The 18,895-nt window shown below is 40.0% G+C and overlaps 1 protein-coding gene across 3 annotated transcripts in view; it reads right to left on the bottom strand.

The window, feature by feature from the left end:
* Positions 1–18,895, bottom strand: part of plekhh1 (pleckstrin homology, MyTH4 and FERM domain containing H1) — a 48,002-nt gene that overhangs the window by 4,362 nt on the left and 24,745 nt on the right. The window contains exons 13-28 of one of the 3 annotated variants that reach the window (XR_015106952.1): positions 18,091–18,201; positions 17,905–17,991; positions 15,054–15,212; positions 12,150–12,230; positions 11,365–11,544; positions 11,164–11,275; positions 9,914–10,026; positions 7,581–7,757; positions 7,156–7,253; positions 6,873–7,050; positions 5,103–5,258; positions 3,489–3,586; positions 3,236–3,377; positions 2,952–3,139; positions 2,527–2,554; positions 239–368 (exon numbers count right to left, since the gene is read on the bottom strand). Coding sequence is in view for 2 of the 3 variants with exons in the window: in XM_086156967.1 (XP_086013093.1) it covers positions 239–368; positions 2,952–3,139; positions 3,236–3,377; positions 3,489–3,586; positions 5,103–5,258; positions 6,873–7,050; positions 7,156–7,253; positions 7,581–7,757; positions 9,914–10,026; positions 11,164–11,275; positions 11,365–11,544; positions 12,150–12,230; positions 15,054–15,212; positions 17,905–17,991; positions 18,091–18,201 (2,010 nt within the window). In the remaining variant the exon portion in view is untranslated. The remainder of the gene's footprint in view (positions 1–238; positions 369–2,526; positions 2,555–2,951; positions 3,140–3,235; positions 3,378–3,488; positions 3,587–5,102; positions 5,259–6,872; positions 7,051–7,155; positions 7,254–7,580; positions 7,758–9,913; positions 10,027–11,163; positions 11,276–11,364; positions 11,545–12,149; positions 12,231–15,053; positions 15,213–17,904; positions 17,992–18,090; positions 18,202–18,895) is intronic. The other 2 variants (XM_086156967.1, XM_086156976.1) reach the window with 2 other exon arrangements.

Below are 18,895 nucleotides of genomic sequence, written 5' to 3'. Positions count from 1 at the left end.
TTCCAACCCGGCCTGCATTTGCTTTCGGACAAAATCTGGGTTATTTCTTTTACTTTTAAGGTTGGCTTCGTGAAGGGAAAAACCCGACGAACGCTGCATTATGTTAATTTATAAGACAAATTATGCCTGTACAATGATGAATCATCACAAATTTTAATCATAACTGGGCTATTTAGAATTCAAAAGATGCGTTTCATTACGGTGTGAGAAATCCAAATAATATAAATGGATTTTTAACCTTGACGCTGAAAAGTTTGGCTCCAAACAGGGGCCACTTCCGAGCCACGGTCAGGTATATTCTCACGCACTCTGCGGCGCTGCACCCGCGGAGCGTCGCCCACTTGGCGGCGAGGCGCTCGATGATGTCTCTGAACAGAGGGAGAAAAAGAAAAATAAGAAAAGAAAATATCAGGATTCAATATTCATTCATTCATTCACCCTCTCGTCTCATTCACACGTTCTATATACCGTAATTTCTGGACTATAGAGCGCACCTGACTATAAGCCGCACCGACTAAAAATAACATATGTGCGTACATATATAGGCCACACTTATTTATAAGCTGCAGTTTCCACATTATAACAAGGGAAAGATGTTATACGGAAACTTTTTTTTTTTACCTTTGATTCAATACATACTGGTAACATATAATATACATCCTGGAAATGCTTTTTTTTACCAACAGTGCCTGTAAATATGTCTGTGGAGGTTCTCAGTCATCCAGGTCATTGTGAATTCTCGTCGAAATCCTCTTTTCTTGGCAACTGAATTTGAAATTCTCCACTCGAAGACGATTCATCCCTCATCCGAGCGGCTTCTTTAGTTCCAATGACCCACGGGGAGTTTCCCGATATCGGGCGGGTCTAGGTTATGGTGGCTTGTTGTGTAAACGGAAGGCCAAAACTCGGTTTCTGCCGATCAAGTCTTCAAGCTCAGTTGCCAAGACAAGAAGATTTCGACAAGAAGTGTCTGCAACACAGCTGATGAAAAATATCAATAATAAATAAATTCTCACTGGTCTCTTACTTGGTCTTCCACCTGCGCACTAAAACAGTCAGTCATTTTTTTGGTGTCGGAATTCAACGGTCTCGGTTAATTCTATCGGTCCGATGTGACGAGGCTAAATGAAGCTCGATTGTCCGAAAAAAATCCATAAATTTGCCGCATTGTTGTTTAAGCCGCAGTGTGCAAAGTGTGTGAAAAAAGTAGCGGCTTATTGTCTGGGAAATACAGAATTAATTGTTGTAAACATACAACATTTAACTCTTTCATTCACGCAGCGTATAAGTACTTATAACCATTCTCTCTGTATAGAAATACAACCATCTACCGTTTTTTCCGGACAAGAAGCCGCTAGTTTTTTTCACATGCTGCGGCTTAAACAATAATGCGGCTAATTGATTGATTTTTTTGGATAATTGAGCTTCAGCCGCCGAAACATTTAGCCTCGTCTCATCAAACCGATGAAATGACGTGAAATTTCGACAAGACGACTTAAACAGTTTTAATGCACGGAAGGAAGACCAAGATAGCAATCGTCTGGAGTCGGACAAAGCGGGGATAGAAAATAGATGGATGGACTTTTATGGCCATTTTGGAACATCTAAATATAACGTGTTAAAATATTTTTGTTGCACTTAACAAGCAACTGTATGCGCCAGTAAAAGGTTAATCGCATATTAAAAGAGGATATGCTGGATAATTTAAATTGTTTTTTTTTTTCTTGTCAAAAATACAAGAAGGACTCAAATAGACATTGAGTGTTTTGCTTGAAAGTAACCTTCAACCCGGCGTCTTTGCAGTTTAATGCAAAACTTATTGCATGCTCAAATGTCATTTCGTTTTCTCTGTTCATTGATTTAAAAAAATGCAACACATATTTTGTTAATACATAGCATAAGTGTTAATTCATTTTAAATTTCTTTACTGAATGGTAAAGGTTGCCAACCCCTGCTTGAACTCCATCGTCTATTTTTTATCCTTGCTGTTGTCATTCCACTTGCATCATGTTTATTTTTGAAATAGTTATTGTCAATCTGTTCCTGTTCTGATCCGTGTTGTTGTTTTGTTTGTCTATTCTCACCTTTGTCTTTTTTTTTTTTATAATTTTATATCTATATTTATTTTTTATTTTTTTATAATTCTTCATCCTGTTGTCTATTCTCATGCTTGCTGTTGTTCTCTTTGCTGTTTATTTATTTGTGGATGATTTATGGATTTATTTATGGATTATTTTGTGGATTTATTTGTCTTTTGCTATCTTTTAATTGTCTCTTTTATTTTTAATTAAACCCATATTTATCAATACTGTCATCCCCTGTCATCACCGCACGTCTCTTCATATTTGAACGGTAAATGTGAATTTTTATTAGCGATTTTGAAAAAAAAAAACACTAAAAATTGTGAAGCTAAAATAACTTTATAGAACAAATCACTGAATAAACATAACAATTTAATTTTTTTTTCATGTTGCATGACAGGTGAGGCCCGGCCTCCCCTGCCTCTACTGATTGCACATCACTGACCTTATCTTATCTTGTTGATTTTCAGCTTCTAAGAATAAGAATAAGAACAACTTTATTTATCCCAAAGGAAATTGTTGTGCCAGAGTTTCAAGTAAAACATAACAACAATAGATAATAGTAGGAAGGAGGGAGACTAAGAAATACAAATAAAGCTATAAAGTGTCAAAGTCAAGGCTATCAAGTGTTTTAAGGTCTTAAAAAGCACAAAGATTTGAATATTCCCTTCAGCTGAAGGAGCTCAATAGTGTGGAAATTACAGTCCTCACTCATTCACATGTCATACGGAGACATGCAACCATTCATCCTCTCATCCCAGTCACATAACTGGGCATTTTAGGGTCACCAGTGAACCCCCTGCATGTTTTTTTTTTACGGCTGTGGGAAGAACCCGGAGGAAACCCCCGGAGACGGGGTTGGAGTTTCACCTGAGCTGCTCCGGGCTGCAGCTCTGCTTGTAGCGTTTGGGGTAGAAGCGCTCCAAAACCTGCAGGAGAATCAGCTGGGATTTGGTTTGAGGAGGAGGAGCAGCAGGCGGAGGCTGAGGAGGAGGTGGAGGAGGAGGCGGAGGAGTCGGGGAGGAGGCGGGCGGTCGCTCCACGTCCCCGTGCTCCACCTGGCCGTAGGCAGAAACAGAGAAAGGTGTTGAGTTGGGTTGAAAAGGGGTGATTGTTCCAGGTTGGGGGGGGGGTCGGGGAAAGGGGGGGGTTACCTGGGCCATGAGGGCGGCCACCTCCAGAGCCAGCTCCTTGCTGACGGGGAAGTACCCTCGGTGAACCGCGTCGTTCACCTGATACGCCAGCAGGAGGCGCTCTCGCTCCGTCTCCCCTTTCACCTGGGAGCGCAGACACAGCCTGCGGAGGGGCGACAACGTGTCAAAATACAAGCCGGACGCGTCACGTCACCTTTCGTAAGGTGGCCGATCCCAAACGGCAACGGGTCGGACGTGAGGACGGAAGCCTCACCTGTTCTTGTAAGTCAGGCGGACGATCCGCGTCCCCTCGTTCTTGCCGGGATGCAGCTCCTTCAGCGCCTGCTCCCACTTGGAGATGACGTCGCAGATCTGACGCCAAGGCGAGCAGAGTCAGTGGCGTAACGGCTTAACCATCCCCCCCCCCCCGACCCCTTCCCGTCATGCACGCCTTCTACCGGGGCGCCGTCCTGACCGGCGGCTGCACGGACTACAACGGAAAAGCTCCGCAGCGCGTCGTGAACACGCCGGAAAGCGTCCCCGATTGGGAACGACGTCTTGAAAACATTGACACTTTTTTGCTAATTTGCACTGAGAAAACCATCATGCTGCAAGTTGCACCATATATACCATTATGACATTATGCCACCACAAACTGTGCAAAAAACAAGCAAAAAAAAAAAATCTACTCTTTCATGCCATCAAATATCAGTCTACCTGTGTGCATTTTATACTTCACAACCCATAGTTTGATGTTTACTGTTCAACGTAACAGTGCACTTTACTGCTTATTTGCACTTATCATTATATATATTATATACACTGCTGGAAAAATAAAGGGAATACTAATGAAATAATCATATCAAGTACTTTGTTCTGTACATAGGTGTAGTTGTACATAGTTGTTTAAGTGTGTCCTTTATTTTTTTGAATAATAAGAATAAGAACAACTTTAGACATTGTGAACTAATTAGTTTGAGGTACACTGCACTACAGGTTGAATTCAGAGAAAGATAACTACTTTGTTTAACTTTTTGGTCTTGCACCATACAAAACGAATCCCTTTTTATATGCTGCACTGATCACTCGAAAAGGTGAGAATCGAGTCAGAATCTCTGCTTTCAAGCAATAAAGTTTATCTTTACCTAAAAATATTGCACTTTCATTTCGAACTAAATTTCACACCTGCGGCTCCATATATCTGCACAAAATGTGCAGTTTTTTTTTCACATTGAAAATCCCCCCCCAAATTTTTAGAAATAAGAATATGAACAACTTTATTTATCCCGAAGGAAATTGTTGTGCCAGAGTTTCAAGTAAAATATAACAATAACAAATAATAGTATGATATTGTATTTGCAAGTGTATTTGCAAGTGTATTTGCAGTCCCTATGTCCTCTATTGTAAGTTGCTTTGGATAAAAGCGTCTGCCAAATGAAATGTAATGTAATGTAATATATTGTATAAACAGTATAAAAAAAGGGGGGAAAATAAGAAATACAAATAAAAGTATAAAGTGTCCAAGTAACAAGTCAAGGCTATAAAGTGTTTTAAGGTCTTAAGTACCAGGTGAAAGATAAGGAGTGCACAAGAATATGAAAAAATATTGCACATGCGCAGTCTACATCGAGCAGTATATTATATATAATATATGATATAATGTAATATAATATATATATATAATATATTATATCGTCACTGTGGGATTGTGAGAAACATTTTCTCAATTCCAGTAATGTCCGGAAAATGTCGCAAAATTGACACTAAAGCTAACTTTGACTTCTTTGTCCTCTCTCCCTCGCTCTCTCTCTCACACACACACACACACACACACACACACGGGGAGGGGTTCCTCCGTCCCGTCACGCTCGGGCAGCCGGAGCGGTACCTTGGCAGACGGCTGCAGGCAGTGCTCCAGGTCTCTGCCGGACGGGTCGTCGGTGAAGAGGGCGAATCCGGACAGATGAGGCCTCCTCATGCCGATCCTCTGGTTCAACGTGTCCAGGAACTCTTCCACCGTGGTGGAGCCGTCGAAGCCCACCACCTGCCATTCAAAGAAACAAGTCCAACCCGTGTCTCTAAAAGTCACTCACTCAAATAATTCCAGTCTATGAGATGATTAAGTTGACTGGCTGGTTGAAAGTACTAGTATATGAAGTGGCAAATATGAGAGAAAGAAAAAAAAAAAAATCATAAAATTTAACGGTGAAACCACAGAGAGGAAAAAACACCCACAAAACCTACAACATTAAAAGTGACAAATTTATGAACCCAACTAAAAATTGTGACTAAAACCTTCTTTTTTTTTTTTTTTCGCAATACTACTAATGTAGAACTGGCTGAAGAACCGTGTCCTTAATAAAGACGGGATTATGGTTGGATTTGTTTTATTATACCGTATCTTTCGCACTATAAGGTGCACTTAAACCGCTTTAAAATACACACACACACACACACACACACACACACACACACACACACACACACACACATATATATATACATATATACACATACATACATACATATACATATATACGTGTGTGTGTGTGTATGTATATATATATATATATATAGATATGGATATAGATATATAGATAGATATAGATATAGATATAAAGACATTACATCCCTATTACACTGATAAGGCGCTTGAGTTTTTTCTGCAAAAACGGGCTGAATATTGGCATCAACCATCCCGCTTTGATTAAGCTACTGTTAAGAATGTGTTGTTATGTTAAGAAATGTGATTATGTTTCTTTTTTTCTTTTTTTTAATGTTAACAAGGATACCGTGTTGTGAAATGTCATGCAAAGGTTTAAATATACTCACTCAAGACACCACAGGTTGCTGTTGTTCACTGCTAGTTGCAATTTTTGCATGTCAATACTATTTATATATTGTCACATTGTTTACTTACCTATTTATATTTACTGCTCAAAGAAATAAAGGGAACACTTGATCAACACAACTCCAAGTCAGTCAGTGTGTGAAATCAAACTGCCCACTTAGGAAGCAACACAAATTCATTTTGACTTTTTTTCAGGACATTACATCAACGTTGTGTTTCATTTTGAATGCGACTCCAAATCCAGACCTCCATGTGTAAATAAATTTGATTTCCATTGATCATTTTTGTGTGATTTTGTTGTCAGCACATTCAACTACGTAAAGAACAAAGTGTTTAAGAAAAATATTTCATTCATTCAAATATGTTATTTTAGTGTTCCATTTATTTTTTTGAGCAGTGTATATATTGCTAACACTTTAAATTTCTTATTCTTACTTTCTTCTATTTGTGATAACTTTTCTTGCATTGTCCACTTCTGGTGTGTGTGTTTGAAATTTCCTCGCAGTGGAATGATTGAAGGAATATTATAGTTGCGGCGGAGAGTGTGTGTGTGTGTGTGTGTGTGGGGGGGGTGCAAGAAGTGTTTTCTTCTTCCTAGGGGGGGGGCGTTACAGAAAATAATTGATAAGCACTGATCTGATGCGTAAATGAGAGAGCGATTGACTTTCTGTCTGGGTGCGACGTGCAAATGAGATACTGTGTTGTGATTCAGTTGCAACCCTGGCAGCTGGGATTGTTTCCAGGCCGTATAAGCTTTTCTGGATAATGAATAAATGGACGGTTACTGACTGCGGCGGCGGCGGTCACCTGGTAGGTGTTGTTCATAAAGTGGACCGGGATGCTGAAGGGCAGCGAATGATGATAGGGGTTCCGCAGCAGGATGGAGACGATTTCCATCCGCGAGGGTTTGGCCTCCCGCTCTCCGTTCTGCATGGTCCGCTCCACCGACCTCTGGCAGTACACCGCATACTTCCCCACGTCACTCCTGCATGTGTGTGTGTGTGTGTGGGGGGGGGGGGGGAAGCCGGAGGTTTAAACCCAGAACGCCACGGAAGTCTTTCAATGTTTCCGCGGGAATTAACGTACTCACTTTGGGTCGGCGTTGCGCTGTAAGTACTGTCTCAGGTACCAGAGGAAATGATGTTGAGGGAGGAAGAGAGCGACGCAGAGAGACAGCAGCTGCCAGCACTGCAGAACCGGGAAGTAAAGGAAAGACCAACTCTGAGTGATGAGAACACCCTAACCTCATTTCTCAGTCATTATGTTATGCCGAGACTCATGCAACCGGCCGACTCCCATGTGCTTATGATCACGTAACTGCAGAGCGGGCTGGTGTTTGTTAGGAGTTGGCATCTCTTCAGTTCACGTGTTCAGTTCACACATTCGGTCCGACGTGCCGAAAAGACAACGTGTTGTGATATTCAGTATTACGTGTCAATCGATGGAGTAGTTTCATGAGAAAACGCTTCCCACTCCGGAAGCTCGGGAAGATTATGAAATAATTTAAACCCAAACCTGGGTGAGGGCGTAGTTGTGCGGCGTGCGGCGGTTGGTCTGTCGGATGAGCTGACAGTACATCTCGTTCTGCAGCTCCGGGTGGGTCAAGCACACTTGCAAGGCATTCTGGGCCAGCGAGGTGTGGTAGTCCACGGAGGGAGACTCCACCAGCACGTTGATGAACAGCTGGCAGGACTGCGGAGAGGAATTGTGTCATTACACCACCCCACCAGCAGGGGGCGCCAAACACACACCAAAAATACAGCGTGTAAACACAGGTGGTCCTCGGTTAGCAACGACTCGGGAGTTAAGACGGGCTTTGTGATCATATCAAAATACGTGCAGAATGCATCGGCAGCATATTTTACGCGCTTGTAATTGATCTATATTCTTGCATATATAAACATTAAAAGGAAAAGAGAAGGTAAAATAGCACGGTACAAATGGACGATTTGTATGTAAATACTGTACGGTCGAAATGGTGTTTTGCTCAACGACCAAATCGCTTACTAAACAGACCCCTGTATACCACCTGTATACATATATATATATATATATACCGTCATTTCCAGCCTATTGAGCGCACCTCAATGTAGAGTAAGCCGCACCAGCTAGCAGATCGCTATCTCGGGCACTAAAACCGTCAAAGTCATCTTCAGTCATTTCATTGGTGCCGATGTGATGAGGATAAATGTTTTAGCGGCATGAAGCTCTTTAGCCCCCCCCTCTCCCCAAAAACTCCATATATTAGCCACATCGTTGTTCAAGTGTAAAAGTCACAGCTTATCGTCCTGAATTTACGGTAGATAAATACATATACCTATATATATATTTATACAGTGTGTTTCTGTAAAGTAAAGGTGTGATTTTAATGGTATTTCCAGATATGTTAACCCTCAACAAACCTCACTCAACCCTTTACAAACGTCCCTGCACATTCGCCTGCACCTTCTGCTTTACTGCCGTTTCTTTCTTCGGAAACATTGTTACAGGCAGGTGCTACCTCGGCTTTTTTTTTTTTTTTTTTTTGGTAGAAAATGGTTTTATAAACTGCCATTGGCCCCGTCTATCGAGTTACAAAAGTAGACCGACCGAACCAAATAGTCGATCCAATCTTGCAACATATTTTGGAGGGTTTTTGCAGCGTTTGTCGTTGCTGCAAGACGTTTGAGCGTGAGACCGGTCTCTTCGATTCTTGTCGTCTTCCTCGCTGGACTTCATGGTCTCGGCAAGGTCCTTATCTACGGCAGTCTATGACGCCATTTCATCCAAGAATGCGTGCCAGTAAAGAAGATCTTGTATTTTATTTATTATATTTATTTTATTTATTATATTTATTTTATTTATTTATTAGAGGACTTTATCTACGGCAGATTATTAAGCCATTTCCTCCAAGAATGCACGCCAGTAAAGGAGATCTCGTATTTTTTTAATTTTAATTTTTTATATATTTCTATTATATTTTTATTATTTTTCTATTATATTTTTATTATTTATTTATTATTTTTTATATAGTCTCATTTTACTTTATTTTTTTACTGTTTTCTTTTCTTCTTAGGCTACAATATGGCTATTTAATCCAGAAAAAAAAAACCTCAAATACTGCAAAAAACAAAAACAAAAAAAAAACACCAAAGAACGATAAAACGCAAGAACCAAAATACAAAATAAAAATCTGGAGAGTAGCGAGGGCTGAATTTTGAAATAAGAAAATAAAACATACACAAGTGATAAAACATGATGACAAGATTTTTTTTTTTTTTGAAGGGAGCATCTTTTCTATTCATAAACAAAGAGTCATTTAAGTTTCTTTCCATCAGATTCCATTCATTAACACTTTAAAGAGGTCAAACCCCCCCCTTTTCACCCCTCGATCCTTTCACCCCTTTACTTCCACGCATTTTCATTCAGCCTTCATGGTATAGCCTTCATTCACAGGAGGATGTGTGAGTGTGTGTGGGGTCATTCCGGGTGGGCACGTCGCAACTTAACAGTTGAAAAAAAAAAAGACAAAAAGGTCTTCCAGCCCCATTTGCTGGGTTTTGGATCTCCATTGCTGCCACTTTGAGGGCCCTGACCTCCCGTGTTTCCTCTTAAAGCTCCTCCTTTCACTCCGGCTGTAAACCGGAGGAACCGTCGGCCTCAATCAGAGCAAATAATCAACGCTATTATCTCTCTTCCATGCTTTTAACAAGCAGGGAAGTGTGTGTGTGTGTGTGTGTGTGTGTGTGGGGGGATCTGGAAAAGCGGGACGGGAAGAGAAGACCCTCGGCCCCACGGAAGGCTGAGTGGAAAAAGATGAAAGAAAGCGAGTGGGATGAAAACAGAGATTAAGAGGTGGAGAGACCGACCTTGAAAAGCTTGAGGGCCTCCGTCTGCAGAGCCTCCGAGGGGAGGGTGGTGAGAGGGGAACGTAGGCCCTCCTTACAGAAGCTCAAGGGCTCGCTTCTCCAAGAGGCCGAGTCTGGGAGACACACACACACACACACACACATACACACACGGAAAGATTGAGTTTCAAAGCTGTGACGAGTCAGTAGCTGACAGAAATTCACACACGGAGACGGCTGTAAACGCCGTCTGCAGGGCGGATTAAGCCCGTCGGGCGCTGAAAATACCCGATAGCGCGCCGCCGAGGAAATCTGGATCCATCTTTACCGAGACGTGATCAGGGCCGATCCACTCGCTGCATGAACGTACATGTTTGATTCGTTCTTTTGGCTTCTAAGGACGAAGCGAGTGCGCTTTGTGCGAGCGCGTATCTACGTATTGTTAGTAAAAAACACAAAAACCAGGAAGGGACTGGATGCAAACAGTGACATGGCAGTCGGAAGCGCGTTGGTGATGACCAGGATTCTAGTTTTTAAAAGACCCAGAGGAAGAACGCTAAAATCAGTGAACCAGTGTGAAAAACATCTTATCTTATCTTATCTTATCTTATCTTATCTTAACTTAACTTATCCTATCTTATCCTACCTTATCTTATCTTATCTTATCTTATCTTGTCTTACCTTATCTTATCTTATCTTATCTTATCTTATCTTATTTTATCTTATCTTAACTTAACTTAACTTAACTTAACCTATCCTATCCTACCTTATCTTATCTTAACTTATCCTATCCTATTCTACCTTATCTTATCTTGTCTTACCTTATCTTATCTAATCTCATCTCATGTTATCTTATCTTATCTTATCTTAACTTAACCTATTCTATCCTATCCTATCCTATCCTATCCTACCTTATCTTATCTTGTCTTACCTTATCTTATCTCATCTTATCTTATCTTATCTTAACTTAACTTATCCTATCCTATCCCATTTTATCCTATCCTATCCTACCTTATCTTATCTCATCTCATCTCATCCTATCTTAACTTATCCTATTCTACCTTATCTTGTCTTACCTTATCTTATCTAATCTCATCTTATCTTATCTTATCTTATCTTATCTTATCTTATCTAACCGTATTGTATCGAATCTTATCTTATCTTTTCTTTTCTTTTCTTTTCTTATCTTACCGTATTGTATCTTATCTTATCTTATCTTATCTTAGGGTTAGGGTTATTGTGGTGTGTGTGTGTGTGTGTGTGTGCATCACCTGGGTCTCCCTCCTCGTCGAGGAGTTTACCGATGAGCTGCTCGTACTCCGTGCCGACCTTCAGCTTGGCGCTGCTGCCGGCTGCTACGGACAGGTGGTACAGCCAAGCATCCTGGATTTTTAACAAAAAAAAAAAAAAGGTTAGCATGGAGGGATTCGGGGAGAAACAAATCCACCCTTTCACGAAAATTGGGTCCGCGCCTTTTCCTGCTTGGTCCCGATGAGTAAATACGAGGGGCTGTGGTCGGCGGGCTGGACCACCAGGGTGCAGTGAGAGGACAGGAAGCCGCGACTGCTGGCCTCGTAGTCCTCGTCCGAGTCGCAGGAACGGTCCACCTCCTGCACCGAGGCCTCCCGCATCTGGAGCTGGCCCAGGGGCAGCTGGAACGATGAAGGTGGCAACCGCTTCAAGATGATTTATTTATTCTTATTCAACAAGGAAACACTAAATATCCCTCAATCTCATTACCCTACTAACCCAATTCACTACCTCACCTATTCACATCATGTCCTAACTCTGCTGTCCCTGCTGGGGAAATTGTTGTTTAGTTCTAGTTGTGTATTTTTCACCCTCACTGTTCCTTGATGTTGCCCACTGTCATCCCTTATGTTGTTGTTGTTGTCGCTGTCTATTTATCTGCTGTCTATTTATTTGTATATTTTTTGTCTTGCTGTCCTCTGTCTTTCTATTCATAAATATATTCATATTTATTTCCTTTTTTTGGCATTATAACTGTTACTCTGCTGGGCTGTGACAAAGGAATTTCCCCTACGGGGATCATTAAGTTTATCTTATCTTATCTTATCTTATATACATATTTCGATTCCACTCAGTCTATACGAAGCCGTTTTTAAGCACTGTTGATTAGAGTTTATTTTGTTGCATGAAAGTTTTGCTCTTAATTCCGAGTGGAACTCTTGACCTGGATGTAAATGACGTGTAAAACCAGCTTTATACCCCGAACGCTCTTACGAGTCGCACAAACCTTGTCCTCCTGGTTGCGATAGTAGTAGAAGACCTTTCCGACCAAACAGCACCAGACCAGCTTCGAATGTCCATGTTTGACCTGAATCAGACAGAAAACAGAACAAGCTATTATTACCTGATACCGCAGTTTTTCCGATTCCTTTTTTTTGTGCGTTCTTTGAACAGTAGAACAAAGACCGAAAAAAAAAAAAAACATCAACTTGACAGATTAGGGTCGGGGAATTTCTGATTCTGACATCTGAGAGGCAGATGTTTGAGGAGGCTGCAGGTAGGAGTGCAACTCCCAAAGGAACATTCAACCATGATTTTTCCTTTATTTTTTTAAAGAAAAGTGACAAATAATGAAAATAAAAATAGTTCTTAAGTCTCCAGAAGCATTCAGATATTCAACAAAAGAACAAAGTGGTTGCCTTTCTGGTTCCGTGTGCTCAGCAGCTCCCCCTAGTGGCCAGAGCTGGAAGTGCAGAATACAGAAGAATAAGAAGAACTTTATTTATCTCGAAGGCCATTGTTGTGCCAGAGTTTCAAGTTTAATATTACAATAATAAATAATAGTTGGAAATTGTGTAAACAGTAAAAAAAAAGGGGGGGGCAATAAGAAATGCAAATAAAACTATAAAGTGTCAAAGTCAAGGCTATAAAGTGTTTTAAGGTCTTAAGTACAAAGATTTTGAGATTCCCTGCGGCTGAAGGAAGAGGAATTAAAAAGTCTGATAGCCTCAGGTTGGAAAGACATGTTACAATAAGTAAAAAATAAACTGAAATTGTATTCATTTCATAAAAAAATACTATCAAAAAAGTATTTGTAACACATGACAATCACAAGAGGATGATTTTTCTTAAATAAACAGGTATCAGTTTTTTTGATCACAACCAAAACCTTTTATTAAATAAGAGTTTTCAGTTACTGATATAATTCCCCGACGATCAGATCTTAACTGAGGAGACAGTTGTTCGGGGAAACAGTTGCTGGTGGGGCGGCTCCATCATCTCAGCTCCAGGCTGTCAGTCATCTGTCACGGATCCGTCACACACACACACACACACACCCGTTCGGGTGCCTCCACCTCATTACCTCACCGTCTGAGTGGGTGGGGGTGGAGGGCATTCCAGCTGATCTAGTCTTACAACCGTGTCCTAACGTGAAGCAGTTTTTTTTTTTTTTTTTTTTTTTTGCAAGAATCTGCAGGGAGTTAAAGCTCTCCCCCCCGCGCATGAAAAACAAAAAAACAAAAAAAGCACTTGAGGTGAGTTATGTGCATCTGCCAGGCTCTCTCTTCTCTTTCAAGAAGCAGGATCTGTTTGGCCTGCAGCCGCCAAGAATGAAGCTCCAGAGACAGAATTTAAAAAAAGTATTTTCTTACAAAAAGATAAAACCTTGTAAAATCAGCTACTGCATCAAATAATCCAGAATTATTCCTGTCACAATCCCATAGAGCAAAGGCGTGAAACTCATTTTGGTCAACACATACAGGCCTAATTTGATGTCAAGGCGACCCCACCAGTAAAATCAATACCTTGTAACACTAAGTCCAAATTTTTCATTTTTTTTAAGTGTGAAGGAGGTAAAAAGATACATTATAAGAAATGAAATGTTCCTCTAAAAAAATACAAATTAATTAAATTATTAAAAATAAACATTAAAAAAGAATTGATAAAATTACACCCTAAAAATATTGTTGAGTTAAAAGAGAAAATCTTGTCACTGTGGAAAAATTTGCCACTAGAATTTATTAGAGAATTGATTGGTAGCATGTTTAAGAGGAGGTATAATGTTTACAAGGCAAAGGGTGGTTATTCTGGTTATTAAGTCAAAGTTTTTAGTTTTGCCTGTTTTTTTTTGCTATTGTTTTTGTGGTTTTTATAGAAATAAGAAAAGAAAAGATCATTTTAACAACGTCACCAAAGGTTTTTTTCATCCAAAAATCATTTTGTTTCCAAAAGAGAAAAAATACATTGTGCAGTTACTTTTTCATTTTTTCCTTCCCTGTTTTTTTTTTTTCTTTTTAAACCCATATTATAAAACCCCCAGATGCATGTGAGAAAAAATGCGCACGCCGCACGAACAAAAAGATTTGATTTCAGGCGAGGGGCCACAAAATATTGTTCTAAGAGCTGCAATTTGCCGGCGGGCCGTGAGTCTGACACCTGCGCCATAAAGCGAGAGAGACGAGTCATTTCATGCTTCCACTTGTGATTCGGCAAGATTTAAAGCACGTGACGTAGCAGCAATAAAATGTGCCACAACTAGATTCAAAAAAATAATAATAAAAGTTTACATGTGAAAAAAAAAACAAAAAACAGGCAAGAACACGAAACAGACATACAATTAGAATAATATTCACTGAGTCTCACAAAAAGAAATACTCTTGTTCATTTTATTTTATATTCTATAATGAATGTTTTGTACTGAAATTGTCAAAACGGAGTTTCAGTTCAAAAAATTTTTTTTTTTTTTTTTACTACAGAAATGAGTGGATTCTTGTTTCTCACATTTGAATACAGGACTGTCTCAGAAAATTAGAATATTGTGATAAAGTTTTTTTATCTTCTGTAATGCAATTAAAAAAACAAAAAATACTTTTTCATGATATTCTAGTATTTTGAGATAGCATTTTTGAGTTTTTTTAAGACGTAAGCCATAATCAGCAATATTTAAATAATAAAAGGCTTGCAATATTTGATTTGATTTTGAATATATTTGAATATATTGATTTGTGATGAATCCAGAATGTATGACATTTTTGTTTTTGTAATTGCAGTACAGAAGATAAAGAACTTTATCACAATATTCTAATTTCCTGAGACAGTCCTGTACATCTGCGTCTGCGATATAATAATAATATGATATTCAGTGTCTCAAAGAAAGCCTGAAACGAATTCTGAAGCAAAGGCCACTGACCTTCGTGAGCCAACCCTGTACGGTCGGCTTGGCGGCCGTCTCCACGGTAACGGGGCTGCTCGCCTGCACTTTGAGTATGTTCTGCAACACCCGGATCCACTCCTCCAGGATGTTTGGCGAGTCCGCGGTCAGATAGAAGGTCCTCTTCTCTGTGATGAGCTGATAAGGAAGGGGGGGGTTCAGTCTGTTTACTTCCTGTGTTGCAATAAACCGCGTGCTTCCAAATTGTTCGGACAGCCGGACGACGCATCATCGAAAAGCCGACCTTCTAGGCTAGTTTAGATGATCTCACGTCACCGACCGACAACCAGTAAAGTCCTAAGACAAGGGTCGGCAACCTTGACCACTCAAAGAGCCATTCGGACCCGTTTCTCCACGGTAAAGAAAACACCGGGAGCCACGCAACCCTTTTGAAATTTAAAAATGAATGAACGCCACGTGTAGCGTTATTTTTTAAACAAAATTTGTGTTGCTTTTTTTTTTTTTTTTTTTTTTTAATCAATAACCAACTGCAGAGAGAACAAAATTACATTCCCGCATGCAACAAAACATTTTGAACATTTTGAAAAGACGTTAGGTTGAAGGTTGCTTTTGAGCAAAATACTCAATGTCTATTTGAGTCATTCTTGTATTTCTAAATTAAATTATCCACCGGCAACGAACCAAAAATGCCGTCCTCTCACTGTGCGCTGTCATCCTCTTACTTTTTAAAAATGAAACTAAATAACTAACTAAAACTAAAATAAAATACATTTTAATAATTTATACAAAAATTTAAATACTCAAATACTCACGGGTTGCCGACCCCTCTGACCTAAGACGTCTGCAGCAGGAAAATGCGGCGAAGGACTAAGAACTTAATTCCAATAATACATGTCGACGATAATACGTGCATCCTAATATCACTCTGAATTTTTCTTGAAGTATTTTCACATTCTCACAACACGAAGCACCCTGGTTCGAGGGGAGTTTGCACGTCTGCATGGGTTTCCTCCGACAGTCCAAAACCGTGCAGCTGGTTAATTGGAGAAAAATTGCTCTTGAGCTGACTGGCGACCAGTCCAGGGTTCACTCCGCCTCTCGCAGTGTGTGCAGGATAAGCGGCAGAAGATGGATGGATCCTTTTCACGCTATGATGTTTTTAAATGTACAAAAGTATTTGAGGTACCGTATTTACCCTATTATAAGGTGCAAAATCAATGAATGGCTCTATTTTAGTACATAAGGAGCACCGCGCTATGAGCTGCATGATAAAACATATGGTATACAGTATACCCTTGTTTGTCGCCGGGGGTTACATTCCAAAAAGAACCCGTCATAGGCAAAATTCGTGAAGTAGAAACCTTTTTTTTTTTTTTTTTTACAATTATTATACAATTAAATACTCTATTATACATTGCTGCTGTCGTCCTTATGTTTTTTTCTTCCTTCTTTATGGAAGGAATGGTAGATTCATTAATTCTGTAATGCCGACCTACAGCAGCATAGCTTTTACCTTCCCTTAGCATGTCCAGAAGTTTAACTTTATCTACGATAGAAAGCATCTTCCGCTGCCTTTTGGGCCCTGCAAGGTGCTTTTGTCGGTCCAGAGCGTTTTTTCAACATTATGGGTTTTAGAGAAACTGGAAATTGCAAGAGAATTTGCACGTACGTCATGTAAATTTTGCAAGCTGTTTTACGTACGTGTACATATTAAACTGCAACGTTATTGACGCACAGGTAGAGCGGAGTGACTTTTTAGCCAATCAGAATGCGGAACGTAATGCACGATGCAAATCCATAAAGTAGCGAAACCGTGAAAAGTAAATCGCGTTATAGCGAGGGATCATTGCATAAGCAAAACAAAACACTCAGTTTAGTCAAACTTTAGTCAAACTCTGATTGGTTTCTTTACCAGCGGTTTATCTGCTTGCTCCCTCCACTTCCGTACCATTGGTTCATTCATGTTGAATTCTTTGCAGCTGCTCTTTTCCCATCATCTACTGCCTGACCAGTGGACACCTGAAGTTAGTGTAAGTTTGGAATAATGTTGTATTCAAGCGCTATGTAATTAGTTATCTAATGTTATCTGACCCATATTCAACCGAGGACCGACTAATACAACGTCCCGGTGTCAGGTGGGAGCGGTCCGACAAGAATTCATACAAAAGGTGCACCCGATTATAAGGTGCAGGGCTGATTTTTGAGAAAATGTAAAGGTTTTAAGTACGCCTTATAGTGAGAAAAATACAGTATAAAAAAGTTCATATGGACAAACAGATCCACCCATAATCCCGTCTCTATTAAGGACACGGTTCTTCAGCCAGTTCTACATTAATATTGCAGAAAAGTATGTGTTAGTATGTGTCCTCATACACACAAATGTATAGTAATATGATGTTGAACCACAGTACGTGCTGGTATTACAAAAAGCGTGTGAAATTGGGGCGACGTTGAATTCCAGCGCTACATAATTAGTAAGCAAACGTTGTCTGACGTTGCAACCCAAATTCAACCAAAATTTTAACACGACGTCACCGTGACAATCAATCAAACGGAGCGACTTCGTCACTTACCAATGTCGCACTGACACATTTTGACCGATGTTTGAGCGCAGTGTAACACGGAAAACTAGTTGGAGGTCAGTAAGCAAAACAAGAATTCCTACATAAGATTGCGGGGTTGATTTTTGAGAAAATGTTAGGGTTTTAAGTGTGCCTAGAGACCATTCACTCTATTGTTTACACGGGCTAATTCTACGGCACGTTATCGGGGTGTTTGAGGAAATCGAAAAACGTGCAAACTCCAAACAGCAAGGCTCCGCGTCGCAATCCAACCGTCGCTAACATGCGCAACATGCTAAACCACCCACCTGAAATGTCTGCAATCCTTCGCCGCGTATGATCCGGCAAGACGCGTTGAGCTCGATTTGACCTTGAGGTTTCCTGATCACGTCGCTCTAGAAGCAAAACACACACAAACACACACACACACGGGAGCCATTTTTTGAGCATGACCCCTTCAGAAGGCAGGCGGACAGCGAGGCGGACACACTCACAGGAGATTTATAGTAGAGGATCTCGCCGTTCCTCAGGATAAACCAACGGCGTTTCCAAGCTTTCACCTGACTGCCCATCTTCAGCAGATACCCCGACTTCTCCAGCGTGTCCTGCAGACAAAGAAACATATTGGATATATGTATATATATATACTGCTCAAAAAAATAAAGGGAACACTTGAACAACACAATGTAACTCCAAGTCAATCCCACTTGTGTGAAATCGTAGTGTCCACTCAGAAAGCAACACAGATTCATTTTGACTTGTTTTAAGGACATTACGTCAAAGTTGGATCAGCCTGGAGTTTGTTTTTACACTTTAATTTTGAGTGTGATTCCTAATCCAGACCTCCATGGGTTAATACAATTGATTTCCATTGATCATTTTTGTGTGATTTTGTTGTCAGCACATTCAACTGTGTAAAGAGCAAAGTATTTCACAAGAATATTTCATTCATTTAGATCTAGGATGTGTTTTTTAAGTGTTCCCTTTATTTTTTTGAGCAGTGTATATATCTCTTTCCTTCCTGAGGCTATCAGACTTTTTAATTCCTCTTCCTTCACCCGAAGGGAATATTCAAATCTTTGTACTTTTTAAGACCTTAAAACACTTTATAGCCTTAACTTTGACACTTTATGTTTTATTCGTATTTCTTATTCTCCCTCCTTTCTACTATTATCTATTATTGTTATGTTTTACTTGAAACTCTGGCACAACAATTTCCTTTGGGATAAATAAAGTTGTTCTTATTCTTATTCTAATAGAGATTCTGACTATCTACCCGATTTAAGTGACGTAAACAGC

This window comes from Fistularia commersonii, chromosome 1 (genome assembly GCF_037954325.1).
Source record: "Fistularia commersonii isolate RoL2024-O1a breed Wild chromosome 1, RoL_Fcom_v1.0, whole genome shotgun sequence".
Classification (NCBI taxonomy): domain Eukaryota; kingdom Metazoa; phylum Chordata; class Actinopteri; order Syngnathiformes; family Fistulariidae; genus Fistularia; species Fistularia commersonii.
The sequence above is the reverse complement of the archived record's forward strand: the minus strand, read 5'-3'. Positions and strand labels throughout refer to the sequence as shown.